General features: G+C 34.8%; 1 protein-coding gene across 1 annotated transcript in view; it reads left to right on the top strand.

The window, feature by feature from the left end:
- Window positions 1-14,336: 14,336 nt before the first annotated feature.
- The window catches only part of LOC137643616 (peroxidasin homolog), a 242,004-nt gene continuing 236,746 nt past the window's right edge, over window positions 14,337-19,594 (top strand). The window contains exon 1 of the mRNA XM_068376331.1: window positions 14,337-14,474. Within this exon, the coding sequence (XP_068232432.1) occupies window positions 14,458-14,474 (17 nt within the window). The 5' untranslated portion in view covers window positions 14,337-14,457. The remainder of the gene's footprint in view (window positions 14,475-19,594) is intronic.

The raw sequence follows: 19,594 nt of genomic DNA, 5'->3' as shown, positions 1-19,594 counted from the left end.
CTTCACTTGTTACAATAGATGCACTTTCACTAACGCCTTTTTTTTAATGTCATATGGTGATGTAAAAATACACTTAACACTCACTCCTTGCTGGGGAGCTTGGCCCCCAGAATTGTGGTGGACATTTCTTCAATGAGATAAAAACCACGTTTTTTTTTTCCATCTGAAATAAATAATGATACAAAGCTATTAGTACAATGTCTTTGCCACCTTTCAGAGATGAGATTAGTTCATATATGACTCAATCAAATGTAATCAGCGTGGAACTGAATGGATGATACAAGATGATGCAACATTTAGTCATCTGCTCTGAGGGGGAAATCTCAAAACTTGTTGAGCCACCCCTAAATATTATTTGATTGGCTTCAAACTTTGTACACAGTGTTTTCTACCGAAATGGAGCCAGAATCAGGCCAGGGAGCAAAGGAATTCAGGCCTTCATTTTTATGGACCACCCTAATATATATATATATATATATATATGTATATATATATATATATATATATATATATATATATATATATATATATATATATATATATATATATATATATACTATATTCATGTAGTTTTAGGATTGCAGTAATCCCTCTATTGATATATTCAAGAGCTCTAACATAAGATTTATCTATTCTTTCTCTTTGAAGGGCTTTCATTACTGCTGTGGTTTCTACAGAGTTAAAAGCTTTCTCATAGTTTATATGTGTAATACATAGTGGTTTGTTATAACCTGTATATTTCTCTATTAGCTGGTTAATTATAAGGATAGGTTTAATTGTTGAATATCCCCTTCTAAAGCCTTCTTACTCTCTTGGATGATTAAAGTCTAACTGTCTTTCTATACGGATAATTAAGATCTTTGTAAATATTTTATATATGACTGTGAGTAAACCTAATGGACGGTAATTTTCAGGTGTTTTGTGTCTAAGTTTTTGTGAATCAGTATAATGATAATGATTTTCCAAGCCGCAAGTATAGAGCTTTCTTGCAGACATATTGTGTGAAACTCATTTAGTTTTACTACTATGAAATCTTTCCATATATTAACTAATTAATTGTAAGGACATCTCTTCCGGCAGCTTTGCCTCTTTTCATACTTTTTAATGTTTTCTATATTTCTCTTACTGTTACCTTTAGCAATGATTAGGTGTTTCGTTATTTCTATTGATAAGTTGTTTCTTATATCATTATTGAATAGCATTGTTTAGAAATCCACTGCAATTTTTATCAATCCATGTCTATTACCCATAATATTTGAATTTCCTTCTATTAAAGCAAACAGCTGTGACATGCCAAGAGTAGGTTGTGACTCAAAGGCGAGATGAATGCAACTGAGTAACTTTATTACGACACATCGAGTATATATACACACCAGGTCCCGGTAAGAAGGTCACAAAATACAGACATGCTACTTCTTATTAAACCAGCAACCAGTTCTGTTAACAGGTAATAATGAAATATGCAGACAGGTAAAAACAAGCTGCTGTCAGTGCAAGGGGAAAGGGAAGATACAAAGGATAATATATACAAAAAAAGAGAAATGTTGTTACTATGCCCCGGCCCCCGTAAAAATCACATACCGTACATGTTAAATAGGGCGTCCTGATCTAGAGAGGCGAACTTTAAGTGGGTAATCTGGCAAGTGATAAGCAGGTTTTAGACGATCAATGGAGACCCAGTTTTCTTTGTCATTGATGTTTAGTAGGAATACTTTCGGATTGCGTCGGATCACAAGGAAAGGGCCTGTGTTAGGTGGCGTTAGTGGTGGCTTGCTAGTGTCGTTGCGTAGGAAAACATGCGTTGCAGAGTGCAAGTCTGTCGGTTTACGATGTTTCGCTGAGAGCTTGTAAGTCTGGCGGCATTGAGTAAATTTTCCCACGATTTGATGTATGCGCTGGAGATAGTCGGAGGAGGTTGCAGAAGGAAAATATTCGGCAAAACAACCAACGTGTCCCCATACACCATTTCAGCTGCCAAGACGTCGATTGACTTTTTAGGAGTGGTACTTAGTCAAAGGAGGACCCAGGGAAGCTGAGCAAACCAGTTGGAGTCCTTGCAGCGGGACATCAAAGCTGCTTTGAGGGTGCAATGAAAACGTTCAACCATTCCATTAGCAGCTGGGTTGTAGGCAGTTGTCTGATATAGGGTGATGCCCAGGAGATTCGCTAGTGATGTCCACAATTGAGAGGTGAAGGAGATACCCCTGTCTGAAGTAATATGCTCAGGGACACCAAATCTTACAATCCATCCTGAAAGTAAGGCAGATGTACATGAGGTGGACATTACAGTTTCCATGGGAAATGCTTAAGGCCAACTAGTGGAATGGTCGATGATGGTAAACAGGTAGCGATGTCCTTGTGATGTGGGTGGGGGGCCTAAAACATTGACGTAATTGTGGGTGAAATGACGCTGAGGTTAAGGAAAGGTGCCCACTCCTGAATCCGTGTGTCGATGTACTTTGGAAGTTTGGCAAGAAGTACAAGCCCAAACCCAATCCTTAACATCCTTAGTAATGCCATGCCAAATGAACTTCATCTTCAGCAGCTGTGCAGTAGAACAGTGTGAAGGATGTGAAAGCCCGTGAATGAAATCAAACACCTGTCGGAGCATGGGAGCGGGAATCCAAGGTCGCGGTCTACCAGTATTGACTTCACAGAGGAGGGTGATGTTGGAGTCGTATAGGGGGGCGTCTTCCCAACAGAGGGATGTGCAGGATGTCCTATATGCTTGATACTCTGGATCCTGTCGTTGGGCTTCAGCCAAGGCGTTGTAATCCAATCCCCGTTGAACAGCGGCCAACGTGTTTCTTGACAGAGTATCGGCAACAGGTGCCATTTTCCCAGGGACCTGCTAAAGGGTACAATTGTATTCAGCCATGGCGGAGAGATGTCGGCGTTGACGGGCGGAGCAGGCGTCAGACTGTGGAGTGAAGGCGTGCACCAGAGGCATGAGGTCTGTGCGAAGGACGAAGGGCGTACCTTCTAAGAAATGGCGAAAGTGACGAACAGCCAAGTGTACTGCCAGCAATTAATGATCGAAGGTAGAATATCCCGATTCTGCCTTGGACAGTTTTCTGCTGAAGAAGGCCAATGGGCGTGGCGAGCCGTTGACCACCTGTTTGAGTACTGCACAAATAGCGACGTCGCTGGCATTGGTGGAGAGAAGGAGAGGGGCATGTGGGATAGGAAAAGTGAGAGCAGTAGTAGTTGATAGGGCATTCTTTGCGTTACAAAAGGCTGCTTTTTGAAGGGGGCCCCACTTCAGGTCTTTTGGCTTGCCCTTGAGGGAGGCGTAGAGGGGAGCAGGAGTGGCGGCAATGGCTGACAGAAAACGTTGATAATAGTTGATCATGCCCAAGAATTCCTGTAGTGTTTTGATTGTCGAAGGCTTGGGGAAGTTCTGAACGGCTGCTACCTTCTCAGGGAGGGGACGGACTCCTTCAGGAGTGATGCAGTGCCCTAAGAACGACACTTCGTTGGGGCCAAACGTATACTTGTAATACCGGACTACAAGGACGTTTTGTTGCAGCTGGTCAAGCCCATTGTGAAGGTGACGGAGGTGTTCCTTTTTTGAGGAAGAGAACACAAGTATATCGTCCCCGTAACATACACAGAAGGGGAGATCCCCAAAGATGCCATCCTTCAGACGTTGAAAAGTGTCCCCAACATTATGAAGGCCAAAACAGGAATAATTGGTGTATATACCGAAGGGAGTGGTGATGGCGGTCTTGGGGATGTCTTCTGGGTTCATAGGCCCCTGATAATACCCGTTCAGAAGGTCGAGCGTGGTAAAAATCTTCACTTTGTGCAGGTACGAGGTCACGTCACGAGTCTGGGAGGGGGGGGTGTTAGTGATCCAGTTCTGTTTGCATGTTCCGGCACCTGTAATTCCTATACGGACGGAGGAAGCCATCTATCTTCAGGACGATGTGTAATGGTGATGACCCTGGGCTGGAGGCCTTTTTGCAAAAGCCCATTTCTTCCATTTTGTCGAACGTCTGTTTGGCGGTTGCTAATTGATCCGGTGCCAGAAGTCTGAATCTGGCGAAGTCAGGGGGTCCCGTCGTCTTGATATAGTGATAAATCCTATACTTGGCAGGAGCTGTGGGCGTTTGACAAAGTTCTGGACGGAAAACTTCCGGGTAGGAGGTGAGGAGTTGGGCGTAGGCATCCGCGGGTGCGCTGATGTGGAGAGCGTGGTTGGAGGGGCAGGTTGAAGAGGTGTTGACAAGTACAAGTCTGCGTTGACCAATCATCGGTGGGCGACATCAACTGGAAGATGGATATGAGAGAAGAAATCCGCACAGAGGATTGGCAATGTAGTACCGGCAACGAGAAACTTCCAATTAAATTTGCCATTTCCAAACAATAATGAGAGGTTTTCGTAACCGTAGGTGGGTATCGCAGATCCGTTGGCAGCTACCAGGCGGACGTCGACCGATTTAGACAGACTACGTTGTGTCCTGAAGAATTCCCTTGGCCAAAGAGAATGACATGCACCTGTGTCTACCAAAAATCACACACCCGTTCCTGCATCATGTGAAAAGAAAAGATCAGAAACACGGGAGGCCACCGCCACGAGCGACTACCTACTTACATGTGTTTTGGCCACTGACAATCCTTACTACATATCTTCGCGGCAGCCTTGAATCTGGAGTGGTAGTAGCAAAACTGTGGCCGATAAATGGCAGTAAGTGGCTGTAGAAGTTGTTGGTTGGGAAGCGAGCGAGTGGCGTGTGATGGGTGGCTTTGTCGCCGCTCCGCCACGTCACAGGGTAGGCGTGTGTGTTGTACGGCATTCACGTCAGCTTCAGTTGACGTTGGATAGTCGTCCTCTTCGTTAGGAGTAGAGGCGTTGATGGAGGTCTTGAAGGTCGAGAAGTGGCTGTTCATAAGGACGTCGGCTTTGGTCATCAAGTCCTTTATGGGTAAATTATCAACATCAAGTATGGCAGCGCGTACAGGTTTGGGTAAACGGCTTGCCCAAAGGGCACGAAGTAGGTACACCTCACAAGGAGAGCCGTCTGCGGCAAGATGCAGGCGAGCGATACTTGTCATTTCCCTGAGGGTGAATGAAGTCCTTTGGTCCCCCAACGGTTGTTGAGAGAGCTGAAAATGCTTTGCTATGCGGGCGGCTGGCAACGGCGAGTACTGCTGCAGAAGGTATGTTTTGAGGGCGTTATACGCTATTGGCATGTCTCCTTTTTCACAAAACCTATCGGAGATTTCCGGGAAGGTGTCCTTGGGTATCGCCGCGAGAACATAATCTGCTTTGGTGATTGAGCGAGTCATGCCCTTGTTGCGGAACTGTACTTTTGCGCGCTGAAACCAACCAAACGCCTCTCCGCTGGCAAACGACAAAAGTTTCAATGGTGTGGCTCCAACGTCCAGGGAGTCCGCCATAGTAACAGTGATGGCCGGGGGTAAGGCGGGAGGAGCTAGTCGACTTTCGGGGTCACCAATGTGACGGGTTAAGAGTAGGTTGTGACTCAAAGGCGAGATGAATACAACTGAGTAACTTTATTACGACACATCAAGTATATATGCACACTAGGTTCTGTTAAGAAGGTCACAAAATACAGACGTACTATTTCTTGTCAAGCCGGTAACGGGTTTTGTTACCAGTTAAAAATTAAATAGGCAGACAGGTGCAAACAAATTGCTGTCATTGTAAGGGGAGAGCAAAGATACAAAGGATAATATATACAAAAAAGATAAATGTCGTTACTATGTACGCTCGTGTGACACATGGGTGGTACACATCTGTTCATCAATTAGATGCATCTTCCTTTCTTTAGTGTTTCCTAAACTTTGGTCTTATTGTGTTAACAATTGTCTTGGGTTTTCAGTTGGTTTACTGTTTTGGATAGTTCTGCTAATTCTTCGCATGAAGCACAATCCAAAATCCACATAGAGATAGTGAGAAATGAGAGAGGGAGACCTTATCTCTAATGAGTTATTCACAGAATGCCTAGAAGAGGTTTTTAAAAATATTGATCAGGAAAATGTAGGAATGATATTAATGGGGAATACCTTATTAACCTATATTTTGCAGAAGGCACAGTTGTCTATAGTGAATCGTAGGAGAAATTGCAAAATATGACAGAAATTTTGAAATGTAGGACTGAAGATGAATATGAATAAAAGTAAGTTAATGTTCAATGAAAATAAACATATAACAAAAAAGACTTATGGGCAAACTTCTAGAGAATGCTAATAAATATATGTATATAGGACAGACAGTAAATTTCCCCATGACGCAAGACCGAAATCAAAAGGAGGATAATCATGGGATGGAGAGCTTTTGGAATATTATGAAAAGTAAAATGCCACTCTTTCTAAAAAGAAATGTATTTAATCAGATGATTCTCTCAGTTTCAACTTAGGCTCCAAAACTTTTTAAAGCCTGAGAACATAAACTAGTCACAATTAAGAGTGCTATGGAAAGAATAATGGTGGGAATAATACTAAGAGACAGAAAAAGAGCAACATGGGTACAAAAGCAAACCAAAGGAGAGGGTATTCTAACAACTTGTAAGAAAAAGAAATGGTAGTGAACAGGACATATAATGAAAATGACAGATAATTGATGGACATCAAGAACAGAAGGGGTCCATAGAGATTACAAAAAAAAAAAAAACAAGTGAAGGAAGAAAACATGATGGTTGGACGAACTATGAAAGTTTGCAGGCATAAAAATACCATAAACAGACACAAGTGGCAGGAAAATGTTTGAGGCATTTGTTCTGTTGTGGACTGGTAACGGGTGAAGATGATGATGATAATGATGATATTAATGATCATATGTATAACCATATACATCGGTGTACCCAACCCCTTAATAATGATGGCTAAATATTCATATAGATATGCATGTAGACGCACACATACACCCATAACTTACTGTGCATATATATATATATATATATATATATATATATATATATATATATATATATATATATATATATATATATATATATACAGAGAGAGAGAGAGAGAGAGAGAGAGAGAGAGAGAGAGAGACAGACAGAATATTACAATATTACACAAATGTATAGATGGATATATGGATAAACTAATACCTTAAGAAACCGTTAGGAAACGGGGCAAGAATTTGATGACCCACGATCTCTCTCTCTCTCTCTCTCTCTCTCTCTCTCTCTCTCTCTCTCTCTCTCTCTCTCTCTCTCGAGAGAGAGAGAGAGAGAGAGAGAGAGAGAGAGAGAGAGAGAGAGAGAGAGAGAGAGAATGGCGCCATAAAAGTGATGGCTAAGCATAGCCAGTTTGAAGCTCTTCTGTACTCCTCAGGCACACCTCGGAGGGAGGGGAAACTGTGTACGTACTTTTGCGTTATGTTTGTATATGCCTTTACTATATCCTGGTTGCTTATCAGGTCCAGTCGTATGCCTAACGTGTAGGGGATTGATTTTCTATCCCGTATTCCATTAATTACGTTCACTAATTACTTACTTTACTCACTTTAAGGTCCGTTTTTTTCTGGTCCTATAAAGCAAGTGGACCCTACTCTCTACAGGACCTCCACAGTCATTTTATCATGTTCATTCGAAAGCATTTAATATTTCATATTGCGTATTGCTCGTTTACTGCTATATCGTCACTATCAAAGCACTTCTGAATAATAAAGTCTTCAGGTTCTTCTTGAAAGCCTTAATATCTTCAATAACTCAGATCTCTTGGGACCGCATATTTAAAGGGTCCAGAGCCTACAGTAGACATATCTACTGTAGGTTCCAATAGTTTGAAACCATCTGTAACTATTCTCGTGTTAATACTATTCGTTGATTGCACAATATGTAGCAATTCTCCTAGATATTCTGGACGTCCGGTTCTGATAACTTGATGGGTTATTGTATACATTTTAAACCTAATTCTCGCTTTAATAGGCAGCCAGTGTAAATCAATTAGTATAGGAGTGATCCTTTCTCGATATGGGACACCTTTTATCATTCCTGCTCCTCTGCTTATTATGTTTTGTATTTTTTGGTAAAATATAGTAGATGAAGTTACAGTAGTTAATCCTGGTAATAACACAGTTTATTACGTTTCTTTCCAGAACAATCATCCAGGTACCTTTTTTTAACCACAATGCTTCTAAGATAACAACCAGTAGTTTTTGCTATATTATTTATTTTGGCATTGAAAGACAAGTTACAGTCAAGAGATACACCTGGATCATGAACTGAACTAAATATCGGGTCAAAATCGTCATTTATGTTTATTCGAATATCACCCAAGTTTCTTACGCAGTTTTCCTCTCCCACCACCATAAACTCAGTTTAACTTTCATTTAATTTTAATAGTTTGATTGTCATCCATTCCCTAACACTGTCAAGTATTCGGTTTAGTTCCAGTAGTGTCGCCTATATCTTTTATGGAGAAGTAAAACTGTATCATCTGCAAAAATTTTGAACGTCACACCATGCTTTTGTATTATTTTTGATAGACCAGTAGTATATATACAAAATAAGATTGGGCCAAGTAAACTCCCCTGAGGTACCCCTCTGTTTAAAGGTTTATGTAATGGTTAGGAGTTTCCAATTTGCACACAGTAATTTCTACCAACTAAGTAGTTTTTCGGGTATTAGAAAGCATGATCTTCAATACCGATGGACCATATATCATATAGCAGCAGTTCATGCAGAACTGTATCATAAACAACACTAAGATCGAGTAGTATCAAAATACCACATTTATTTCATCCATCATTTCCAGCATATCATTTACAACATAACAGATGGCTGTCTCCGTAAAGTATAATTTTCTGTAAACAGACTGGTTTGGTAATAAAAAAAAAAAAATTCTATTTCTTCGACATGACTAATTAGCTGTTCAAGAATTATGTATTTTAGTACTTTTGAAACAAAAGATAAATTTGTAATAGGTTTATATGAGCTGAATGCCTGATAATCCAGAGCACTTTTCAAAACCGGTGTGACTTACAGCCATTTTCTCAGATTTGGGAAACCTACACTCATCGATGCATGTATTTACTATTCTCGTAATTATATCAGCTAGACTAGGAAAGTTTCTTTCTCCAGTTCGGTGTCAATCGCCTTAGATGTCAGGATGCCAGAAAACCTTGAATCAATCAATCAATCTTCCTCCAGTTACATCAGATATTGGTATTTGATTCAAGTATCCTAGGATAAGAAATTGTTTTTTTGGGTACCCATTCTTAGATGAATTTTCATCACACACTCTATCATATATACTGACTGATCTTTTTTTTTTTTTTTTTTTTTTTTTGCTAATATTATGTATGAACTATATAAATGCATGCTAATTACTGATTACCAATATTTATCCTAATATTTTTAATTATGTTGTGTAACAACTTATGTATCATTCAATGTTGAATAAAATTTCTTGCAAGTTTTGTTCGTCCATATCTGTTGTCAGTGAGGCTTACCCTCGATAGTGTCATACTCTTTGAACTTACTAAATTCACTGGGAATGTTTTATTTTAAAGCTAATGACATCATTTTTTCTAGTAATTTTTTTGTTTTCAAACTCAGGAGTGTCTAAAATCTAGTACCGGAGTGGGACACTTTGTCACCTAGATATATAAATGTCCATATAATCTGAAGACAAGAAGAATAGCGGTAGAAGAACGCCAGAAATTGCGAAGCGCTGCACTATTTTTGTAAAATGTGACTTAGACTTTTAAGTATAGAGAAAACGTTTCCCCTCTGTGTCTGCTTTCCCTCTCATGTGAGTTGGATAAAATTAACTCTGTGAATATTCATTTTGCTAATTGAGACTTGTGTAAGCATTCGGAGAACTATTAATATTAGTCAATCGAGTTATTCCTAGTTCAAGTGGCCTTTACTTATCAAGTCATATTTGAAGAAGATTCTTAACAAAAGCTCTGTTCTTGTTTTGTGTATCAATTACTTTGGAAAATACATCCTGTTATTGAAGGTTAACTACTTTTTTGCTAATAATGTCACTCATCATTATGATTATTTTATGGTTAACTATCCTTTGACAAAAGACACTTGTTCTTTATTATAAAGGGACGATTATGATATTGATATCAATTTGCCTACATAATTTTCAATCTTCTCCCTATCTATATGTAGAGTATATATACAGACACGCATATATATATATATATATATATATATATATATATATATATATATATATATATATATATATATATATAAATATATATATATATAAATATATATATATATATATATATATATATATATATATATATATATATATATATATATATATATATACTGTATATGCATATGGAGTTGGATGGGACATATTCTAAGAGGGTAGGATAAGTTAATTCAAGTCGTACCTGAATGGAAGCAACTGAGTAAGAAGGACGTCACAGACCAAGGGAAAGGTGATGGATCTGAAAATTGTGTTGAGTTCAAAGAGATGGTACAGGAAATAGCATCCCATGTATGACAAAAGATTATTTAGTTAAGTAAGTATATATATATATGTGTATATATATATATATATATATATATATATATATATATATATATATATATATATATATATATATATATATATATATATATATATCCAAAGATAATAGCTTCTGACCTGTCGGGAATCAAACACTGGTCCAGGAAGGTGGCATGGCAGTGACAATACCATTTAGCCACGAATTGCTAAATGGAATTAAAATATATGGCTCATTTAAATATGAAAAACAAGTCTATATATGCAAAATTTATCATATATATATATATATATATATATATATATATATATATATATATATATATTATTTACAAATTTTTACTTTTTATATGAATTTGTATATTTTTCATTACTGTTTCTTAATGTAATTTATGTACTTCTCATTTGTAGCCCTGGAAGATGTGATAGTGAGAATCACGAAGTGTCGGGGTGTGTTTATATATATATATATATATATATATATATATATATATATATATATATATATATATATATATATATATATATATGTATATATACATATATATATATATATATATATATATATATATATGTATATATATATATATATATATATATATATATATATATATATATATATATATATATGTACATATATATATATATATTTATATATATACATATATATATCTATATATAGATATATATATATATATATATATATATATATATATATATATATATATATATACATATATATATATATACTTTCTTCGTGGCCAAGTGGCTTAGTCACTGTCTATACAAGCTTGCCGACCAGGGTTCGATTCCCGGCCGGAGCCAAGCTCTTGTCTTTGTGTGATTTCGCCTGGGGCTCTGATCCCGAGGTCGTTAAGAGAATCAAGACATTAATGTATCAAAAATATATATGGCTTATTTGAATATGAAAAACACGTAAAAATGTGCAAAATTTATCATATATATATATAAATATATATATATATATATATATACATATATATATATATATATATATATATATATATATATATATATATATATATATATATATATATATATATATATATATATATATATATATATATATATATATCGAAATTGCCCTGGGTTATTTTAAGAAAGGAAGCTGAGTTAGTCCAAGATGTTACTGAATAGAAACTGCTGGACCCAGGAGAGGACGTCGTAGACCCCGAGAGACATGACAATGTGAAGGGAATCTGATCTGAGAATTAGGTTGAACTAATAGAGATGGCAAAAGGAAGAAACGTTTGGGGTGAGTTCATTACGGCCCTATGCATCCCGTGGGTGCCAGAGGATTTAATAAGCATTTACAGTGTACATAGACAAACACTTGCTATTTAATATATAGAGGAGATTATGATATTCATATATATATATATATATATATATATATATATACATATATGTATATATATATATATATATATATATATATATATATATATATATATATATATATATATATATATATATATGTATGTATAAATATATATATATATATATATATATATATATACATATATATATATATATATATATATATATATATATATATATATATATGTATGTATATATATATATATATATATATATATATATATATATATATATATATATATATATATATATATATATATATATGCATATATATATATATATATATATATATATATATATATATACATATATATATATATATATATATATATATATATATATATATATATATATATATGTGTGTGTATATATATATAAATATATATATATATATATATATATATATACCTGCTCAAATCTATTTATCTATCTATATACAGTATATTTACATACGTACACCAATACATAATTATGCATGTTTTTCTATATGTATATATATACACACAGACACACACACACACACACACATATATATATATATATATATATATATATATATATATATATATATATATATATATATATATGCATTACTGTTTGGCCAGTCATAGGATCCAATAACTCTAGCGGTAGTATCTCAACGGGTGGCTGGTGCCTGGCCCAGAATACTACTTATAAAAGGGAGATCATTCCACCATCTTATTAGAGCTGGATTAAAACTTCTAGAATGCTGTGTAGTATTGAGCCTATGATGGCCACAGCATGACTGTTAGAATTAAATTCATAGCTAGTATTAGGCTTACACCGGTTTAATTGAGTACTCTAATAATGTTGGCATTACACACAGGAAGGTATAGTCCGTTAAGATATGAATGCTACGATGGTCAGAATTATGAAAAATCTTATACAACAGGCATAACGAACTAACTGTACGACGGTGCCAAAGATTGATATCTAGACCAGGAATAACTTTTTTACCAATAAATTAGGGTGATATTCAACAGCTGAAGAGAAGACAGGAGAACAATACTCGAAACAATGAAGAATAAAACAAAATTAAAACACTTCTTCATATATGATTAGAATATTTTCTCAATTAGCCATCTTTTGTATAATTTAAGAAGAAGCAGACCTAATATTTGTTTTTCTTTTTCAGAAATAAATTTGCAATCAAGAATCACTCCTGAAATTTCATGCTAGTCATATATAGTTAAGTAAACATTATCTATGCAGAGATCTGGGTGTAGAGGAACCACTGTCCTCGACCTCCTAACAATCCTGCTTTGAATTTTGTTAGAGTTCAGCTATCTACTCCATAATTTGCACCATGCACTAATTTTAGCTAGATCTCTATACAGAGATTCGGAGACCATAGATTTACTTTCAGTAGATGAAGTTGAGACAAAGAGAAAAGTCTGGACTCTAATAGATCGAACAACAATAAAAGTCGTTATTCCGGCCTCAAACTTTTATTTCCTGAATTTCATGACATTCATATTCACAGTAGTACCAAATAGAAGCAAGGTACTCAGTCCCTATATACACTGCCATTTCCTTTGGCCTCGGAATGGCATACGCGTCAAAATTATGGATTTCTTAAAGCCTATTTTATAATAAGGTCAGAATATTGCATTATTTGAGAAACCAAAGTTTTTGAGCATAATAGTATATTGTACTGTCTAAAGAAAACGGTAAAGTCTTGAATATTGGCATGTACTCCATTAGTAAGGCAGTACATAGACAACCATGGCAAAGTTTAGGATGTACTGAGCATGGATTTACTATGTCCAGACAGAATTAGTTTTATGTTATGGGAAAAGTATCATCATAATTAAAAACAAACTCAGCAATAATAATAATAACTAAAACAATATACATATGAATGTATGTAAAATTGACTCATACAACTCAAAGACTAAAGATAAAATATCAGATAAAGTTGGTTAACTAAATTAGCCGACACATCATACAAACAAGGCTAGGTGGCCTTCTGGATATAGATATATAGATATTCTTCTTGAATATGGTCTTTGTCCCATGACATTGCCTTCCTCTGTTCTGGACGCCATTTTTACATCAACACACTCGCTCTCTCTACCTCTTTCTCCATATCTGTCTATCTATCTATCTCTCTATCTATCTATCTCTCTCTCTCTCTCTCTCTCTCTCTCTCTCTCTCTCTATCTATATATGTAAAACATTTTTCCACGAGTATTACAGAATTGATTGTTGTATATCGTGACAGTAAAGAGTTATTGTGTGTGTGTGAGAGAGAGAGAGAGAGAGAGAGAGAGAGAGAGAGAGAGAGCGAGAGAGAGAGAGAGAGAGAGAATGCTTGGCAAGAGACCGGGAAAGTAATCAGTGTAGGAGGTAAGCGGTCCCTGGTCTTCTGGAATATCTGATAGTAGGGTGGGGGTGGTGGTCCCGCCTTCCCTGCTCCCTACTGGTAAGGAGTTTCCTATAAATATCTGAGGCACTTCAGACAGCTCTTCTCACTGAGACAGTCAGGCACTGCATGCAGAGATTCCGGTTGCCTTGCTTGGCGCTCTAGTTTTTTTTTCTGTGTTGTAATATTTTATTCAGTATTGTTGTCTACTAATGATGTTACCTATCAGGTAAGAGTTATTGTTTTGTCTTGTGCGTGAGTGATGATATTATCAGAGTTTTCCTTTTCATTGTAGTTTTCTGCACTTACTTCCTGTTTAATTGCGTGAACAATAAAATCTTTGGTATTATAAAAAGGGGCTAATTCTTATTACCAATCTTCAGAAAAAAAAAAGTTAAAGGAAATTATTTATGTCTGCTCATCACTCATCATGGTTGAAGGTCCAGATGCAATATAATATATGTCGGCTACAAAAATTCAGGTTTTCATTAGTGTATAATTTTCCTAGCATTCCCTCATAACCCTCTTCATCTGTAATGCACTATGGGCAATGATTACAGAATTATTTTTTCTGTACTATTATTATCTTATTACAAATTAGATTACTTGCAGTTTTTGAAAGTCAAATATTATGTAGAACAGATAGTCGCATGACGTTGAATGGTTGATTTGAAAAAAGGAGAAACGATTCCTGCAAGCATATTTTCCTTTTATAACCAGCAATTGAATTAAATTAATGCTCTATCACAGTGATATTGGCCCCCAACGTTCACATAACCACTTTTTTATTATTTTCTGTTACTGTAATAAATCAGCCTTTGCTATAAAGAATGTCCGTCCTTCCTTTAATGAAGTCGCATATTTAATTCGTAAGTTTTTGCATTCTCCAAGTAGTGTAGAGTGCGACAAAAACCATTCATTATTTTTTGGATATATTCTTTGCCATTATTGTTAAACATCTTGGATTGACCTTTTCTTTAGCCTTTTGTAAAGGCCGTTATGAACTCTCAATATCTTTATCAAATATTCAAAATCATCTTTTATCATTTTATTTAGATGAATTATGCAACTGTAAGATAGAAAAAGGAGAGGAGAATGATTAAAAAGACTTATAAGTGTGTATTTGACACGATGGAAAACATAGACTCACAAACGCGTGGAATCGGTAGACCTTACGTGGAGCTCTGAGGAAAATGCTCATTGGGACATCCCAAGAAGAGTTTGCCGACAATTCAATTATTCATTTTTCTTTTCTTTTCTTTAAAGCAACTCATTTGTAAGGTTTCACTGTTATCACACTTTAGCCTTTGTTATGTCAGTTTAGATCTTTTTTATTGTTTCAATATCATAAAGTTCTATAATTCACTGGGTTCTAATGTTAGGCGGCCTTGATTACGTAAATATATATATATATATATAATATATATATATATATATATATATATATATATATATATATATATATATATATATACATATATATGCATATATATATATATATATATATATATATATATATACACATATATATATATATATATATATATATATATATATATATATATACACATATATATATGTATATATATATGTATATATATATATATATATATATATATATATATATGTATATATATATATATATATATATATATATATATATATATATATATATATATATATATACATATATATATATATATATATATATATATATATATATATGCATATATATGTATATATATATACAATATATATATATATATATATATATATATATATATATATATATATATGGATATATATGTGTATATATATACATATATATATATATATTATATATATATATATATATATATGCATATATATGCATATATATATATATATATATATATATATATATATATATATGTATACATTATATATACATATATATATATATATATATATATATATATATATATATATATATATATATATATATATATATATATATACAGAGAGAGAGAGAGAGAGAGAGAGAGAGAGAGAGAAGAGAGGAGAGAGGAGAGAGAGAGAGAGAGAGAGGAGAGAGAGAGAGAGAGAGAGAGAGTTACAAGGAGTTACAAGGATTTCGGAGGTCCTAAAGACTTTTTGTCCATCTGCGGAGATTCCATTTGCTTCGGTAGAGCGAATTAGTTTAAATGTTAAGAGAGTTTTTTATAAGTTTTTCTAACTTATTCTAGAATTATTTTACTGTGTTACTATCACTACATCAAATGTAAGTCTACTGCACATGCTTACTATTTTGCATGTAAGGAAATTACTACATTAAGTGGTGTAGTTATTTTTTTTAATTCCAGTTTGTATCCGTTACTTTTGGACTAATTTGTGATAAGAATGAAGCGATTTTTGTAGTTTTCATTTGGTATTCCTTCAAGAATTCTGAATGTCTCCATTGGCTCTCCCCATGGTTTGTAGATCAAGTAAATTCAACCGTTACATTCTCAGTATATATCCAAATTGTCTTAATGTTGGGGCTAGTTTGGTGGCCTCTATCCTATACTGCTTTCAATCTATCTAGATCCCTCTGAATACTTGGAGATCAGAAATGGACTCCGTATTCCAGATGTGTATAGCTGCAGTACAATGTTTTGTATCTGTATTTGATTTGTCTCTTTACATAACCTATTAGTGTTTGTGCTTTATTTAAAATTTTATTTTCTGTTTTGGAGAATTTCAAATATTTGCTAATAATAATGCCGAGATCTTCCTCCTGGTCTAAATTTTCTGCTTCATTACCTAGCAGTGAGTAATCTGTTTTTAGGTTATTAAAACCTATGAGTATATCTTTTGCATTTCCCAATATTGAAGACATTTTCCTTTTTCTGGAACATTCCCCTCAACTTTAATTACATCCTCTCAAGGCTTCTACATAAAGATAGCACAGTTTGTGTCAAATTTAGTATTGTGGACAAATTGGGCTATTCTACTTATTAATCATCAGTATATGTCGTTAATGTAAATAAGAAATAGTAATGGGCCAAGGAGGGACCCTTGAAGAACCCCGCTTGTAACACCTGCCCACTCTGAAACTTCTCCATTGATTACAACTCTGTTTTCTGTTAGTCAGGTAATCTTCAATCCATTCAGCTAGCGCATCAATCATGCGTATTGCTCTAGTTTTAAACCAAAATTCTTTTAGGAGGAACTTTGTCAAAATCCTTTTGGAAGCCTTAGTATATAATGTATATTGTTCTGCTTTTGTACATAAATGCTAAACATGTTGAAAATTTTTAAGAGATTAATCACACAGGATTTCTTTGGTTTTAAATCCTATTGGCACTCTATCAGAGAATTGTTTTTTTTTTTTTTTTTTTCTATATGTTCTACTATTGAATCTACTATAATTGATAAAAAATGTTTGCATGACACTAAAAGTTAGACGAACAGGCCTTAATTGCCAGGTTCTTCTTTTGGTACCTTATTGTAGAGAATAGCGGAGTCCTATCAACGAATTAGTGGAGTTCTATCAAACGAATTTACATTAAACAGTGAAGTACTCCCAAGGGAATGTGTTGTCATCTAAGTAGTTTATCGTTCTCATGGAATTTTTAATGTATGAAAAAGCTGCGGATAGTGTAGAAAAATTAGACCGGATTGGCAATAGGAAATTAGCTGACCTTGAGTATGCTGATGACGCTGCCCTTATTAGCAGGAAACCACAAAGATTGCAAAGCTTGCTTACCAGAATGCAGGAAATACAAAATGAGGTTGGGCTTAAAATAAATAGAAGAAAGACACTAATGATGAGAACGGAATATGCAATGGAAGAAGAAATATCATTGCAAGAGAAAGGATTAATGAGGCAGAATTATTTAATTATTTAGTAACTATGATCTCTAATACAAAATCTTTAAAAATTCAAGTTTAGTGAAAGACTGCAAAAGCAAATCAGACAATGGGTAGGTTAAGTAAAATTTGGAAATCGAATCACCTGAAATTACATATAAAAATCAGGTTATATATCAGTTTAGTAAGATCGGTGTTACTCTATGGACATGCGTCGTGGTATAACAATAAAACAATATCCAACAGATTTTGTAAATTAGCTAACAAAGTCCTCAAAAGAATAATGGGAGTTAAATGACAGAGGAGTATTAGAAATGAAACTATAGGACAGATCCTCGAGTGCCTTGTGTGGATGAGATCATGATGAGGGGTAGATGGATATGATTTGGCCATGCTCTTCGCACTCCTCAAGAGAAATAAGTTCACCAAAAATTTCAAATGGGCTCCACAAGGCACTAAATGAGTTGGAAGTCCCAGGCCTACATGACTGAAGAGTATGAAACATGAAGTAGGAGGTGATGAATGAAGAAGTGTTGATTTAAAAGCCAAAGATATAAGATGACTGGCGATATCTACCTGAAGCCCTCTGCGTCAATAGGCATGGGAGGAGGAGATGATGATGATGATGATACTGATGACGACGATGATTTGTAGATTTGAGGAACATTGCTTAATTTCCACATCCTTGCGTCACCCATCTTCATTAAATGTTTTTCGGAACATATTGTAAAAAGTATGTGGTTATCTTTTCTAGTTATAGAATGTCTCTTGGATGAATATCATCTGAATCTAGTACCCTATACTTACTGAGTTCTCTTTATTTTATTTTTGACATCTTCCATTATAAAGTTGTGTCCCTTCATATTTGATAGCTGATGCTGGGAGTGTAGTTGATACTTCATTAGTAAATAGAGTTGTAAAGTATGTATTCATCATTTCGGCCTTTTCCAAATCATTCATTATAATATGTCCTTCTTAGTCTTATAATTGACTATTGCTGTTTTAATGGGTTTTCTACTGGTTATATATGCAAAAAGTTCTTTCGGTTTTTTTTTTTACTAGCTGAAGCAACTCTTTTCTCTTCATTGATCTTGACATTTCTAAAGATAGAGAGAGAGAGAGAGAGAGAGAGAGAGAGAGAGAGAGAGAGAGAGAGAGAGAGAGAGAGAGAGAGAGATACAAGGATTTTGGATTCCTCAAACACTTTTTAGTCCATTCGCAGATATTCCATTTGCTCTTTGGTAGAGCGATTTAGTTTGAGCATTTAGAATTCTTATGATCTTGTCTAACTTATTCTTGAACTCGTTTACCGTATTACTGCTCACTATATCCACTTGAAGTCTATTCCAAGTATTTGCTATTTTGCTTGTAAAAAACTGCCACATTGATTGGTGTTGTATCTTTTTGATTCCAGTTTTTTTACTTGAGGTAATATTCTTGTATGAGCAGCCCACTCTGAAACTTCTCCATTCATTAAGACTCTCTTACTTGTTTGTTAGCCAATCTTCGATCCATTCA

Source organism: Palaemon carinicauda, chromosome 7 (genome assembly GCF_036898095.1).
Source record: "Palaemon carinicauda isolate YSFRI2023 chromosome 7, ASM3689809v2, whole genome shotgun sequence".
NCBI lineage: Eukaryota > Metazoa > Arthropoda > Malacostraca > Decapoda > Palaemonidae > Palaemon > Palaemon carinicauda.
The sequence above is the reverse complement of the archived record's forward strand: the minus strand, read 5'-3'. Positions and strand labels throughout refer to the sequence as shown.